This window comes from Anser brachyrhynchus (genome assembly GCF_964034855.1).
Source record: "Anser brachyrhynchus genome assembly, chromosome: 2".
NCBI lineage: Eukaryota > Metazoa > Chordata > Aves > Anseriformes > Anatidae > Anser > Anser brachyrhynchus.
In genome coordinates this window covers 19,469,029-19,484,344 of record NC_137695.1, presented here as the reverse complement: position 1 = coordinate 19,484,344, position 15,316 = coordinate 19,469,029, and the positions used below count along the sequence as shown (strand labels likewise).

At 37.2% G+C, this 15,316-nt stretch overlaps 1 protein-coding gene and 1 long non-coding RNA gene across 4 annotated transcripts in view; one reads left to right on the top strand and one right to left on the bottom strand.

Moving 5' to 3' along the window:
* Positions 1-8,053, bottom strand: part of LOC308189451 (uncharacterized protein C10orf67, mitochondrial) — a gene marked incomplete at its 5' end in the record, with an annotated part of 34,820 nt that extends 26,767 nt beyond the window's left edge. The window contains 4 exons of the mRNA XM_080579494.1: positions 3,734-3,880; positions 6,778-6,852; positions 7,794-7,937; positions 8,006-8,053. Coding sequence (XP_080435620.1) covers positions 3,734-3,880; positions 6,778-6,852; positions 7,794-7,937; positions 8,006-8,053 — 414 coding nt within the window. The remainder of the gene's footprint in view (positions 1-3,733; positions 3,881-6,777; positions 6,853-7,793; positions 7,938-8,005) is intronic.
* Positions 8,054-8,354: 301 nt separating this feature from the next.
* LOC308191174 lies at positions 8,355-15,316 on the top strand. Of its 3 annotated transcripts, XR_013947752.1 has the most exons (4): positions 8,377-8,731; positions 11,072-11,495; positions 13,427-13,764; positions 14,374-15,316. It is a non-coding gene; the product is annotated as an uncharacterized lncRNA (long non-coding RNA). The 3 variants fall into 3 exon arrangements; XR_013947750.1 differs by having other exon boundaries at positions 8,355-8,877; positions 13,427-15,316; XR_013947751.1 differs by having other exon boundaries at positions 8,373-8,731; positions 13,427-15,316.

Below are 15,316 nucleotides of genomic sequence, written 5' to 3'. Positions count from 1 at the left end.
CAACAGTAGATATTTACCCTACAGGCTCCACAGTGCACATAACTAATGTAACGCTGAAGTTCTCCTAAGTGAAAAATTCACCACTGTGCCTCCTAGTTTTCCCTGTAGGAAAACGGCCTCATCCATGAATATCCACCTCTACCTATGGTCTGAAACTAGACTTCAAGGATCTTCCCACCCCTTTAGTTGAAGGTCACATAGCTAAACTTTAATGCATGACATACAAATGTAGCAAATTTAATGCTATCTTTTAAACAGTGCTACTAAATCAAACACCTTGCAAAAGTCTTGTGTTGACAGGTACCATCCAACCAAATGGGTATCCTACTGAAATAAAAAAAAAATCAGCTTTGTCAGAAAATTTCTTTTTTTTTGTAAAATCTGTAATGCTGATTAAAAAAAAAAAAAAAGTCAGAGTAAGTTTTTCATTATGTTAACATACTTAATACAAACAGGACAGCTGTCTCCGGGGGATTCCTGAACCTAAGCTATTTGGGTTTCCTCATCTACAAATGCACATTCTCTGCAAATATTTTAAATCCTTTCTGGAGGCTAGTAAATTAGAAAGTAATTGTTACCCTGTGATATAGGCACATTGTTCTGCCTTCTTCTAAATGCAACACATCCTTTTTTAAAATGCCCCCAGGATTTTCACATTATAACCAATGCTACAATTTTCACCTAATAGTAAGCTCATGCAATTGCAGCTATTTCCTTTGCTCCCAATATGTTAAGAATATTTTGTCCTTAATATTGCCATTTATTATTCTTTCTTTGATTCACTGTCTATTTTATACCCTTCAAAAACTTCCAATATTAGTTGGCATATTTTTTTTTCTTTTTCCACATTTGTTATGTTATGCTTTAATTTACATGATTTCCTAATGACATCTTGCTGTGGAACTAAAATACGACTTGAGAAAAGCTGTCCTCTTTCTTGATTATGAAACTATGTTTGTCTCTTCGGTCACAAAACATTTTTTTTTCTTTGAGATTCCAGCTTTTTAATTCATATTCCTGTGTTCAGATTTTGAGCTTCATTCAGTTTCACTCACCAATGTGAATCAAGTTTTTGAAATATTCCCGTAATGTGCATGCAACACCACTTTCATACACCAGTATGCTCACATATACCATCAGTTACTCATTTATCATTCCTTAGAAAACTATCTTCCTGTTCAGCAGTAAATTTCAAGGTCCAAAATAAGCATTTGGTTATATTCATTTAAATATTTTGTTAGAAAATTCTCATAGATTAAGCAATATAACTTAGAAAAAGAAAAATTTTCTAACCTTTGTCTTCACCTTTTTCTTCACATGATATAGATGAATACTTAGAGTTACTCTCTTTACCAGTTTGTCACTTGTAATAGAACCTCACCAGAAAGCTTTGTTAGTGCCATTTCAGGATTACAAGATTCTTACTGTGCAGTTGCCAAAAATTTAAAAAATGAATTTGTCTCTGATGTTGAAGACGACTCCTCTTATTTATTTATTTATTTATTTTTAGCTGCTTCGTCTTTTATAAAAAGTTGTTTTAGTCAAAGATTTAGACTTTACAGGTAGAATTCTACCGCATTTCAATATTGTGGTTACATTATAACACATTGCTTGATGGCAGCATGACTATGCCCATTTCCCCTCCCTCTTGGTTAAATCCTGTTATTAGTGTATAGTTAATTAAAATTTTTCTTCTCTTCGCATCCTCTGCCACTTCAAACTAATGTTTGTAATACTTGTTACACAAAAATTTGTAATACTATTTACCTTCTCAGCTTATGCTATTAGTGAGAATCTACACATGATTTTTTTTTGTTAAGCAGAACCCAATGCTTTCGAGACCACATGTGCATGTACCAATTTATTGCATCTGGCTCCAAAATGATGACCAACTGATAGCTTGGGTATCTTTACAGTGGGTTTCACAGCCATTACAGTTGGTATACACACACCAGTTGTTTAAGAGGTAGAGTCCAAAAGCTGCAGAACAATCTGATGATGCACTGAGAATTCTGCATTGCAGGCACTAAAAGTCTCCAAATACCTGAACTTGTGCAATTAAAAGCTGCAAGACAGTTTAAATTCTCCTGTCAAACTATCTGAATGATCAAAAATGTAACATCCAATTTCCAGTGGAAGTTACAAACATTTCTTTACACTCTGCTTTCTGATCCAGTCAGGTGCACTAAAAACACTCTCACCAAATCAGACCTTTTAAAAGATAGTGAACATACTATACCACTAAAATTCCACAGACTACTGTGATAATGACAACGCTGGTTCACATCCAGCCTCTTCCTCTTCTGGAGAATCTGAATCATAAGAAATGCAATGACAGCCTCCTATATGCACGTGGAAGACTTGATTGCAGTCTTTGTTACAGAGAACACTTAAATACACATATTTTCTTAAAGTAAGGCAGACTTATTGGGGTCAAATGAAGCAATGGAGAAATAAGCTGTATCACTGTTGACTGCTGTAGCTAACAAACCATTACAAGATGGAATTACTATCACTTCTTTCTGTATGTGAGAACTACTGACCTGGTTTAAATATCCATTTCTAGAAAAGGTTGAATAGTTATGAATTCCAGCTGGAAAGAGAGCTCATTTCCTACAGGGTACATCTGCAACCCCACCTTTTTTCTTTACAGGTCATACTGTCTATCTTAGACGGCTGCCAGAAGAATTAGATGGCATTTTCAGATCTCATTAGTACTATACATCTCAATGATGTATAGGGAGCTGAGATGAAAAAGTGATCTAGTGTCAGGCTTTGCTAGAACCTCTTTAAAGCCTGAGACTGCTTTTCATCAGTCTAAGCCATATGTGAAGTTTTGAAAAGGTTTTATAGATTTCTCACATTTCAGTGAACTGCAGACAAGTATACTTAATTTGTGTAGGACATGTTTATGTTACAGAAGGGATAAAGAGATGATGTATGGACTTATGTGGCTGAATTACGTTTACCGTTTGAAGGCTACAGACTGAATATTTAAGACAGTTCTTAGCCCTGGTATCTAGTTATTTTTGTCTGCATTTATTGGGGAAAAAGAATCATAACTGAAAAGGGCTTTTCGTATCTATTAATGGTAGTAACCAAGTAATTGTCATACTCAGATAACTTCTATTGCAGGAGTTAAGAAAAAATAAACATGAAAGATTTTAATCGTCATTTGAATACTTGAAATGCCAGTTTAAATGATTAACAACACAATTCTGAATAAAATGATTTATTTCAGAAGTTATTTAGAGACAGAAGGAACAAAGAGAAACATGAGAAGTAATGTAAGTAAATTCTGTAAGAAGCAGTAGGACAGAGATAGACTTTTTGTAACTGAAATGTTCATGTATGGGACAAAAACAGCATTGAGAGCAATATTTTATGAAAGATTTATAATTTCTAAAATGTTTTTGTTAAGTATTTATAGAAGTGTTTTTTATATATATATATATTATTTTATTAAAAAATAGACCAAAAGAGGCAGTACAACTACAAACCCTTGTTCAGACTATCACTGATATAAAATTGTGTGACATTAATAAAGTACTGTAGATTATCTTAGTCAAAGTACTTACCTTTAGTAAGGGTAGTGTGCTAGTATTTTCCCATCCTAGTGTTTTCTATAAAAATAATGAGACTAGAAGTATGCTTTGTAGAAGGTGTTTAAATTTAAAGATTTCCACATTCAGACAATGAGTTTATGATTTTTTTTTTTTTTTTTAAAACATACCATTTTAGCCCTTCCTTTTTCTTGACATTCCTGCAGTCTTTCCAGATTTTTAATTATGGACTCCTTCTCATGCAGTTTGTTACGTAAAAGCCTCAAAAGCTTTCCTGGTGAACATTCTGTGTCTTCTATATTTATGTTGTAATACTTCTATTACAAGAAGAGATTCTTGAATGAGAGTTTTGCATAAGCCACACAGACCTTTTTTTTTTTTTAATTCTACAGATTTTTTTCTTTTGTAATTTGAATACATCACAGGACATATTTTACATTCCAGAGTTCTTTGTGGTATTGAAAATAAAATTTTACTCTATCTGACATTTCAAATATTTAAGCAAGAAGCATGTTATATCTAATACACAATCTATAATACCATAGAAAAATACAAAGAAAATTTGGAAAAAATGCATATTTAATATATTAAAAATATAGATGTATTTAACACTCATATAATAAAATATGCAGAAAGTACAGCATACATACATTGTAGCAAGATCATAGAATGGTTTGGTTTGGAAGGGACCTTAAAGATTTCCCAGTCCCAACCCCCTGCCATGGGCAGGGACACCTCCCACCAGCCCAGGCTGCCCAAAGCCCCATCCAGCCTGGCCTTGAGCACCTCCAGGGATGGGGCATCCACAGCTTCTCTGGGCAACCTGTGCCAGTGCCTCACCACTCTCATAGTAACAAATTTACCATTACTCCTTGTCCCATCACTCCACTCCCTGACAGAGTTGCTCCCCAGCTTTCCTATAGGCCCCTTTAGGCACTGGCAGGCTGCTATAAGGTCTCCCTGGGGCCTTCTTTTCTCCAGGCTGAACAACCCCAGCTCCCTCAGCCTGTCTTCACAGGAGAGGTGCTCCAGCTCTTTGATCATCCTCATGCCTTCCTTTGAACTCATTCTAATACATCCATGTCCTTCTTGTGCTGGGGGCCCCAGAGCTGAACGCAGCACTCCAGGTGGGGTCTCACAAGAGCAGAGCAGAGGGGCAGAATCCCCTCCCTCACCCTGCTGGCCACGCTGCTTTTGGTGCAGCCCAGGATCTGGTTGGCTTCCTGGGCTGCAAGTGCATGTTGCCGGCTTGTGTCAAGCTTCTTGTCAACCAACACCCCCAGGTCCTTCTCCTCGGGGCTGCTCTCAATCCATTCTCTGCCCAGCCTGTATTTGTGCTTGGGATTGCCTCAGCCCAGGAGCAGGACCTTGCGCTTGGCCTTGTTGAACCTCATGAGATTCGCACAGGCCCACCTCTCAGGCCTGCCCAGGTCCCTCTGGGCGGCATCCCTTCCCTCCAGTGTGCTGACTGCACCACACAGCTTGGTGTCATTCACAAACTTGCTGAGGGTGCAATTAAGTGAAGATAAACTACTAAAATGTTAACTCCTGCATTACTGGCATTTATTTTTGCTTCTTCTTGATTGCACTAGTAAAGTGCTTAAATTGCATTAAAGCATTAAAAAAATAAGCATCTACAGTGGATGATTTACTTCCTATGTAGTCAAAAAACAAAAATAAGATTTTCAAAGAAAAATATGTGCAGCCTCCCGTTATACAGAAATGCATATCCGTGGTGGTATAGGGCCAACAACTGGCCATTAGGAAACACTAAGCTTAAAAGTGTGTGTGAGCTTTTCCTTCATTAGTACCTAAATACCTAGTATACTTCTTTTTTCCAAGGTCAGGTGATTAAAAATTGCTTAACTTTCTTAAAATATTAATATTAGCAGCAATATCTAGTGCAATACCTTAAGAATCGTAGCACTCACTGATGAATTGAAAGAAGCAGGGTTCAATTCTTTCCCCAGCTACAGTGGAGTCAAACTCAGTTCTTCTTTCTCAGAGCACCCTACCTACTGAGCTAGCATGCCTAGCATGGGGTGAATCTTTACCTGGTTGCTGAACCTGGTCTGAAATTATCCAAGAGTAGTGCAAGATTTTCCAAAGGGAAAGAAAAGCAGAAGGAACCTGACCCTGCAATTCAGTTCCCTGCTGCTACTACACACTCCATGGAATTCAAAAGCTTTTTTTTTTTTTCCACACACAAAATAAAGCTTCCATTATTCCAGATGGTCTTTATAGCAGTTACTTGATCATATGTAGACATTCACATTTTAGCTTTCACATTTTGCTTTTTTAATAGAAGAAGAAAGATAAAATTTAAGTTCCATCCAAAAGTTGGATCATTATTATTGTTCCCATTACACTCAAACATGTTAAAAAAGTTTGTGGCACAGTCCCTAGAGGGCAGTAGAAAGTCACTTTGAGTGCACATGATCAGTCATCAGTCATCATCATCTCTATCTGGCAGCCTCAGTGTTCAATTATCAAATTTATCAAGACATTTTCAATTTTTGTTGAATGGAATTTTATGTGATCACTATGCTTCTGCTTCTGAAGAGACCCAGTCATAGACCGTCTACATTTATAGTAACATAACTACAAAAGCAGAGGATTTTTTTTTTTTTTTGCCTTTTAATGGAACAGACTACATTCTATATTACGACAACTTCACCCACCTCTTACAGCTGTCACATCTTTACTGTGAATTCAAACAAGTTTACCTTCCCACTGGCCAGTAGTTCCAGGAAATCCCTTCATTTGCTCTGGCTTTACTATCCTCATGCAAAAATAAGCGCTGACTGCCTATATGGGTCTAATCCTTTGCTTTTTTTTTTTTTTTTTTTTTTTTTAATATTTTGTGGTCATTTATTTTTCAGTAGTCAAGAAATGCAAAGCTGTGCAATTTTTGCTTTCTTCCTCTGATGCCTACTAATATACTCCTTACGTATGAGGTAGTAACACTGTTACTTATCTAAAACTATATTCAAGAATGCTAAACTGCGCATTTTAATACTAGAGGGGGGAAAAACAGCACTTGTAAAAACAGTATTTTCTGCTCATTGTATTCTTTCTACTTAATATAGTTTACATACTTAGCCTTCATGGAAAATTTAAACATCTCCTTCTCCAGATTTAGGGAGTGTACCGACTTATGACATATTACTACTCCAATCAGCAGTCTACTACCAGTTTAATGGTTAAAACCCACCTCAATATTTCCTCTGAGAACAGCCAATGCATCGCATAACTGTTGTTGGTAGCTCTGACAAATTTGGATTTCTTTCTGCAATTTGATGAGTAATAATAGGAGGCAGACAATCACTAAATAATCAAACCCAAACAAAAAAAAATAAAAGACAATAATAATAAAAAACAAAGAACTTGAACTGTGCCTTCTTTTTCTTTTAAAAAAATGAAATACTATTAAAACTCTTGAATTTCAAAGAAAAAATACTAAGCTTATGTTCCTTTTCTATCATTTTTTTTCCCCTGACACATTCTTCAATCCCTTTTCAGCTTTTGTCTAATTAATCAAACTGTATTTCTTCCTCTACAAAAGGTAGGTTCCCAACTGCTTTAAATACAAGCACTTATTAAATAAGGGTTGTTTCAGATGTTTAAAATGGGAATTCATACCTTTATTTTTTTTTTTTAACTTTTGCTTCTTTATGCTCGTATCAGAAGCTTAAAAATGAGGTTGAATCTTTACACATACTTCTCCCTCGTAGTGAGTGCACCCTAGTTGCAACATGATTGCCTACAAGCATTAATGCTGACATGGACTGTGGTCCATGAGACCCTGAAGATCTCATGGAAGGTCCTAAAGATCACTGAATATATATTTTCAAAGAAATGTATGGGAAAAGAACAGTAAATAATGTATGCACACAAAGTGTGCTACATTTCTTGCCTATTACAATATTATTATGAAAAATTTTACTAGAAATAACTACCCTAGAATTTAAGATGTTTTCATAGCTATCACTGTTAGTATGCAGAGTACAACATAATCCATGTTTTGTTAATTGCAAATTTGCAAAAGACACCTTACACAGTCATTTTTTTAAAACTATGCTAGCATTTTACTTTATTATTTTCAATACTTCTGTGAATTGCTTTTTATTAAGTAAAATATCATATTAACCCAAACAAGGAGGATATATGAATGAGAACTGGCATATATTGAAGGTTAACACATAAATGAACGAGAATTTTTCTCTTTACCCGTTTATGAAAAGACTCAATGTCTGTCAGTCTATCTTTTACATATTTACGGAGATTTGAAGCCTGCTCTTCAATTTTTTCTTCAGATTGTGCTTGAATGGTGCTTTTGTAGATGAACAAATCTTGCTGGAGGGATTGAGTGAGCTAAAAATCAAACTCCTGTTATTATTTATTTTTATATACAAAGTAAGCTAGACAAAGAAAAGCTTAACTATTCCATTACTGTGTTCAAGACTGTAATTATTCAAGGGTGGCATCATAGTTGTACCATCACTTCCCAAATCTCTGCACTTTAGGATGGGATGCGCAGAACTCCTCGCCGGAGTGAGATTACACTGTGAGAAGTACAACCAAAAGGAAAGAATGACTGTGGGCTACATTAATTTAGTGCGCAGGGAGATTCCTTTACAATTTCAGCACAAGGAGATTCCCCAGGACCGGGGACCCCAGGACCGGGGACACCGCCGGGCCTCACCGGTGCTGGGGCTGGGGCCTGGGGCTGGGGCAGGCAGCAGGGCAGCGCCAGCAGCTCCAGCGTCGCCGGGGCGAGGCAGCGGGCCCAGGGCTGCGGGCGGGCGGCGGCCGCCCCCGCCTCACGGCCGCTCCTGGCCGGGCCGGGCCCGGCTGGGCCGGGGCCGCCGCGCCGCACCCATGGCAACCAGCGCCCGCCCCCGGCAGGCGGAGCGGGACGAGAACGCTTCCGTTCGGGAAGGGGAAATGGCTGCGGTCAGTGGGGGCCCGCGGTCCCCTCGGTTGGTTGTGAGGTGGGATTTGTCCGCTCGCAGCCCCCTCTGCGTTCCAGGTAATCTGTGAGCGGTTAGGAGCAGCTGGCTGCCCGTGGAAGGTGCTGGATTGAAATATAAACGGTTAGACCCTCTGGGAGGTGCACTGAGCGGTACCCGAGGAGAGCTGGTGCACTGTGCCTAAATTACTGACAGGTAAAGAACCCCCCCCCCCCCCCCCCGTCGTGGCATGTTGCAGAGGAATTGGTTAATTGTTTTAGGTGGTCATCGGGCACCCAAATGCCGCATGGATCATCCTGGAGTCGATGCTCCTCTCCCTCCTCCAGTCTGTTTGGAAACAGGTGAGAAGCCCAGGTGGGCTCTTTCAGCTACATCAGGACCAGAAGCAAATCTGGAGGAAATAGAGAATAGTGAGTTAGGTGCCAGAGGTGGAAGAAAGCCAAATTTCTTGCTGGTTATGACTGCAAGCTAGAAAAAGGTGATGTCAAACACATATAAGCCATGGTGAGTGGCTGATTTGCCTCCTGTGTAATAGCAAAGGTAGGTTTTGACTTCTTTTAAAATGTTTGAGACACCAGTGCAATGATCAGAAGCTGCGCTGAATTTTCTTGTAATTCTCCCACGATAAGAAATCCATCGGAGAATGGGCTAGATGGACAAAACTACTTGGTTTTTAGTCTGTGTTTCAATACACTGTGGTCTGCAGTGCTCTCAAATCAATAATTAGCATTTGCACTAAAAATCACTTTAATTTTGTTTGAACTCAAGTTGCACATAGAGAGAAAGCAACTGTTTAAGAACAAACCACATCAATACAGCACAATCCTATAAATATAGGAGCAAAATAATGGCTAATCTAGCAGAAACCATAAGGATTTTTAAATGGGATGAAATCTTCTAATTTTCCTAGGATTAACACCTATGTCTGCTCAATGTGATATATAATCTTTATGGACCAGAAGTTATTACAAACTTTGTTTACATAATAAATCATCATTTATGATATTTGGAGTCATTAGCATGGATGAAATCTTTCTAATTGCTATGAATCCACAAGGTGTAAAGGATTCGTATGGCTTATAGAATAAGTGTGCCTTCAATTTTGAGAATTAAAACAATTTTATTAATTGTGCCTCTTTTTTGCAATCTCTGGGCACCATTTCACTTTGTCCACAGAAGAAATATGGAAAGAGATAGAAACTAATGTGAAACTTAAAATGCTGGAATTTTTCTCTTTCTTGAGTTCAAGCTGATAAAGATGTAAAGCAACAATCTTTTTATATCAGAGAAATGTAATTGGTAAGAAATGAGCAAATGTCATCACTTACTACTTTCACAAATGCTACTAAAGTTAATATAAAAAGGGTGATGTCATTATAATGTCATTATGAAGTCATGTGCTGAGTAATAGTTTAAACTTATGCTTGTAACTCAGGTGTTCTCAGACATTTTCTCTCAGTTTAGCAAAAAATGATAAGGGCAAGTGAGTGAAAAGCAAAAATTGTTACTTGGCTTACAAATACCATTTGTAAGACTTGCCTTACTTTTAGGACACCTTCCAGCAATAATAATATATAGAAGAGTTCATTTTGTTTGGGGAAGAAGTGTAGTTTTCCATTGGAAACAGACAAAGTTTATTAACATAGGCTGTAGCATGATACATGGAAAACTGCCCCCAAATTACATCTGTGTTACACTGAAATACAGGAATCAGATTAAAGGTTAAGAAAACTGTTTTTTGTAATCCCGTACATTGCTTCAATACATGTGAGAGGAACACTGGGGTACTGACCTGATGGTTCACATTTATTTATAAACAGAAAATTCAACACTTTGCTTATGATGTATTTTATCCTGTCGTAGTTGTTTTCTTACTTTTGATTACAGCCCAGTCTTACTATTGTAACTACTACGTTTATGTTAAGTAGCTTGATGCTTCACACCTTAATTACTGCAGTCATAATAACCTTGTTTATTTAGAAACATCGTTGCTGTCTAGTCTATACAAGGTCAGCTACTGAATCTTCTGAGATAATAATCAAAAGTTATTTGCGAGATAATAATCAAAAGTTATTTGCTTATTGTCTTCGTTCATCAAATTCCCTGAAATGGATTTTATGATATTTTAACCTAGTTAGGAGCTGTTGAAAATGGATTTGGAACGGTGCTTGTGCCAAATCTTAAATAATAGCACTTATGACATAATAAAATATTGGCTTTAATTTTACAAAGTGAGGTTGGTTGTCTCTCCAGGACAGTTGCTCTTTCACTAGTGGGTTGGGTTTTCTCTTTTCTGTGGTTCCACAAGTGGGAGATCGGGCTTTTGCATCAGCACCACTCCTCACCATGGCTTCTTGCTGAGCTTAGATGAACTTGACCTCTAAGGTACTGATGTTTACAGTTGAACATAACATCTTTTTAAAACTAGATGCCCTTTTATTACTGAACTAAAACACAGTATTTAGTGTCCATTATGTCAGAATAGAACAAGAAAGCTTTTGTATCTGTGCGTAATATGCCCGTTTGTCTCTTTAGCTTGGAAATGTCCAGATTCAACGACACGAGGGAATTGGCAAAACACGATAAAGCTCTTGTCCCGTTCAGCTACCTCAGATTTTGCTTCAGATTCTAATTGTGATCATTTTACACATCCTGCCTCCTTTGACTGACAGTCATCAAGAGTCAATGTCAGGCCATGAATTTCTGACCGAGTCTCCAAGGTAACCAGGTTCATCATGTGCTAACAGTTCTTGACATTTTTTTCTTATAAAAACAAAATTTGTCTTAGTCCTGTATTTCAGAGAAACAGATAGAGTAGGTTGCAACACAAGTATGACAACTCAAACAATGCATGTATTTCCTATTTTTTTCCTGGTTATCGGAGGCATCTTTGACCCAAGAGAAATACAGGAAGTCTATTTTATTCTCACTGCGTTGGAACAAGTGAACAGATCTTCAGGTATATAGTTCCTTTTGAAGGCCATTAAAGCAGCAGCAAACTTCAAACAAGATATAAGAGACGGTTGCTCTTTGTTCAGACTAATGACATAAATCCCTCTAACAATTTTAAAAAAAAAAAGTGTAGTAGCACTTTCAGAAGATGGGTATATTTGCAGGAGGAGAGAATGACAGATCACAAACCCCTTGGGAAACAGAAATAAATGGAACGAAGAAGCAGGATGAGATTTTACTGCACATACACAGATTAAAATCTTTATCAAGCTATTTGCCATACTGTTATCATTATACCAAAATGGTCCTTGCATTCACAGGCCATCCTGTTTTCAACATACTGCTACTAGTATTTTGTTACCAGGATCCTTTCGTGAAATTATTTGCAATTATGTCATATCTGAAAGCCAAGGCTGTGAGTCAAGACTAAATTTATTCATTGCCAGGTTGTATCCATTTCATTTTGGCCAGCGCTGTCCTTTAACTTAATCAGCTCTTCTTGCTTCCTAGTATTTCATCTGTGAGATATTTATAGACAGCCCTTTTCAATCTTCTTTAGATAACGTAAGCCAAGAATGTTTGCTCTCCTCTTGTTAGGGTGTCACCGGTGCTGTGATCATTTTAATTCCCCCTTGCTTATGTTCCAGTCAAAATTTAACATCCTTAGGCAACGTTGACTAGAAATAGATATGATACTCCAGATGAGAAGTGATAATGACGAAGCTATTCCACGATTTCATAGCATGTGTTGATTTTTCTTCTCTCCTGATGATTTCCCACTGCTGATATTCTGCTAATAGCAGAAATACTTACCTGTCACCGTGGATGACTTACTTGACTTACCTGTCAGGTGGATGATCTTCCATTTGCAGTGCTGAATTTCATGTATCCACGTAGGCAACTCCATTTCCAGTCTCCAAATGTTTCCAGTATGATATTTCAAAAATCATTACAGTAAGAATGTTGCTCAGCTCTACAGCCATTAGTGAAAGTCAATAGCACACCATGTGCCAGAGTAATTAATGAAAATATTAAACAAAGTCAGTCCCAAGACTGATCTTTAAAGAACTCCACCAGCAAGTTTCTTTCAGCATAATGATTCCTTTAAATTATCTTCAGTTTTCTCTCCTCTAATGAGTCCCACAGCCGCCTTGTAGTTCTAATTCCCATTTTCATCGGTTTAATAATATTTCACACTGTGCAGTATCAGAAGCTTTATTTAGATCCAGCAAGATTAGATACACTAAATTTCCTCTAGTAATTTTATACGAAATTCAAAGGAGCATGCACAAAGCCCTCTGTTCAGCAGAAAGGCCCAGGTCTGATACAGTAAGTTAATTTTAGTTGGGATTCTCACAATGAATTACTAAATGAGTACAGTTTAATTTTTATAAAATTGTACTTGCATAGAAATCACAATTAGAAAAATGTGAATTAGAAAAATTTTCATGTATGGATAATATGTGAGAATTAACTTGTAATTAGTACTTTTTTTTCATAGCAATTTTAATGTTTCAAATGTACTTGAATAAGTACAGAAACTGACATTGCTGAAATTTAATTTTAAAATTTCTGTAAATTATCACTCATAACTGTAGAAACACTACTTTGTGTTTCAGGATGACCAAACTGAGTTAAGATTCTATCTTGTTGGTAGTTACTGGTATAAATTGACTAATTGGAGTGTAGTTGTTCCCAGCTTCTTCCAGTGAAAAAGACATTGGAGTTGGGCTCACTGTTACAGTCTTTTCAATTACCTCTCACTATATTGGAACTTTGAAAATGTTGAATCAGAAAAATAATGGTGTATTCTACATTTAGGCATGAAAAACTAGGTTAAGAAAGGTTTGCCTGTTTACAGGGTAGGATGTTAATAAGGATTAATTGATGTCATCCCTCCTCTCTAATGGCTCTACCTGCCTTATTTTTTCTCATTAGACAGTGGAGTTAAATAGCTGTGATTTGACCTTGCCGTAACAGTTAGCTCTACGCAACGTAGGTGGAAACAAAGCAGGTTTGTAATTGCGATGAGGTACGTTCTTTCCCTAAATTTCATCAGGGCTAGAACATTACTCGTTGAGCTGGTTATACCATGCGTAACCACAGTCCTTTCCCACAGGATGGACCAAGCAGTGGAATAACAAAGGTATTTTATGTAATTATATGCTATTCCATGACTCTGAAAACATGAACTATGCAGTGTGGCTTTCTTCTACAATCCTTGGCTGTGTAAAATGATGATACCTCCTTTGGCAGCTTCCTGGTGGAAAAAAAAGGTAAGGGAAGCTCTGCATTGCAAGGTTTTGGAGGATAGAGCAGATGAGACTGCTGTTTGAATCAGCCTCAGTTTCCAAAGCCTTTCTGTTGCAAGGCCACCCATGGAAATGTTGGCTACTTTCTGCCTCACTGAAACATGTCTTAACTTCAGGAGTAGGCAGTACGGCAGCTTCTTTTCTACCACAGTTTTTTTTTTTACATTTACAGTTTGTTTTTTTTTAATCAAGATTAATCTATTAATGATATTTCCTGTAATTGTACGTGGTGATTTCCTGCTTCTGTTATTTCTGTATTGCAAACTTCCTCAACTACCTTCACAATCTGTTCTTGTCAGAACTCTGTTCTGCTCTTGGTATGAGCCAGAATATCCACTTGCCTCAACTCTGAATTTGCCATTGACCAACATGAAAGGAAAAAAGTTAACTATTTGATTTCCTATATCAGATAACAAAATATAGACATAGCAAACACTTCTATATAATTTGAGGTTTATTAAAATATAACCCTTTCTAAAGTTCATACACATTTTGAAGCTTGTTTACATCACATTATTACTATTTTTTTCCTCAGAGAAAATAGCATTGTTGATCTCTTTATTTTTCTGATAGCATCTTAAGGCTGTGTTCACAATGACCACCACAAATGCCATCTACACTTCTGAGTAGAAATGAGAGACTTGACCTGCGTCATAGCTCACATTTAGAGGCTCGCTTATCAAGTGGGATATGACTGTGGGACCCTGAGATATGAGTGAATGTCTATATCACCAACAGTCCTTTTTCCACAGTCTTGCCACATGATGTCACACTTCACACTGTCGGTTACATCTCTAATGACTAGTGCACCCATACAATGAGTATGATTTTAACATGACAGTATAACAGAAGCTAAACAACAAATTGTGAGGAAACTCTCTAAGATACATCCCTTGTTTTATGCAGCATATTTATACTTCAAAAGTAAGTGTTGATACGCTTACTCTTCATTTTATGTTAGTGGTGTGTTAAGGGTTGAAGGAGGTAGATACTCTAGCTAGTACAGAGTCATCGCAAGGCCATCACAAAGAAGCTGGCATCAAGAGAAGAAAAAAGAGACTGGGAATGGAAAGAGCACAGTTCGTTCTTGTGGCAGTGCTGTTAGTTCATGACGTCTTCACAAGTTCATTTAATGCTGAATAACTTACCTGTGAGTCGGTAACTTTATGAAAGGAATGATATGATCACCTGCAGCAACAAAGGATAAAACTAATGATTCGGGATGTTCTTTCTAGTTCCAGCTCATACGTATTTCTTCCCTGTCTTGGATGATCCTCGGTATCCATAGTATGTATATATTTTTCTATTATTTTTCTTTTTTCTATTATTTTTTAACTTTGTCCTTGATATACTACTTTAAATTACTAATAAAAAATAAACATCTCATTGTCCAATTATGTACAAAGAGCTATCAGTTCATGAAATACTTCAGCCAGAAATATCTTTGGCTTAAGGACAGTTATGTTTGCAAGGAAAAAAAAAAAGGCTATGGAAACGCTTATTCAGTGTCATTCAA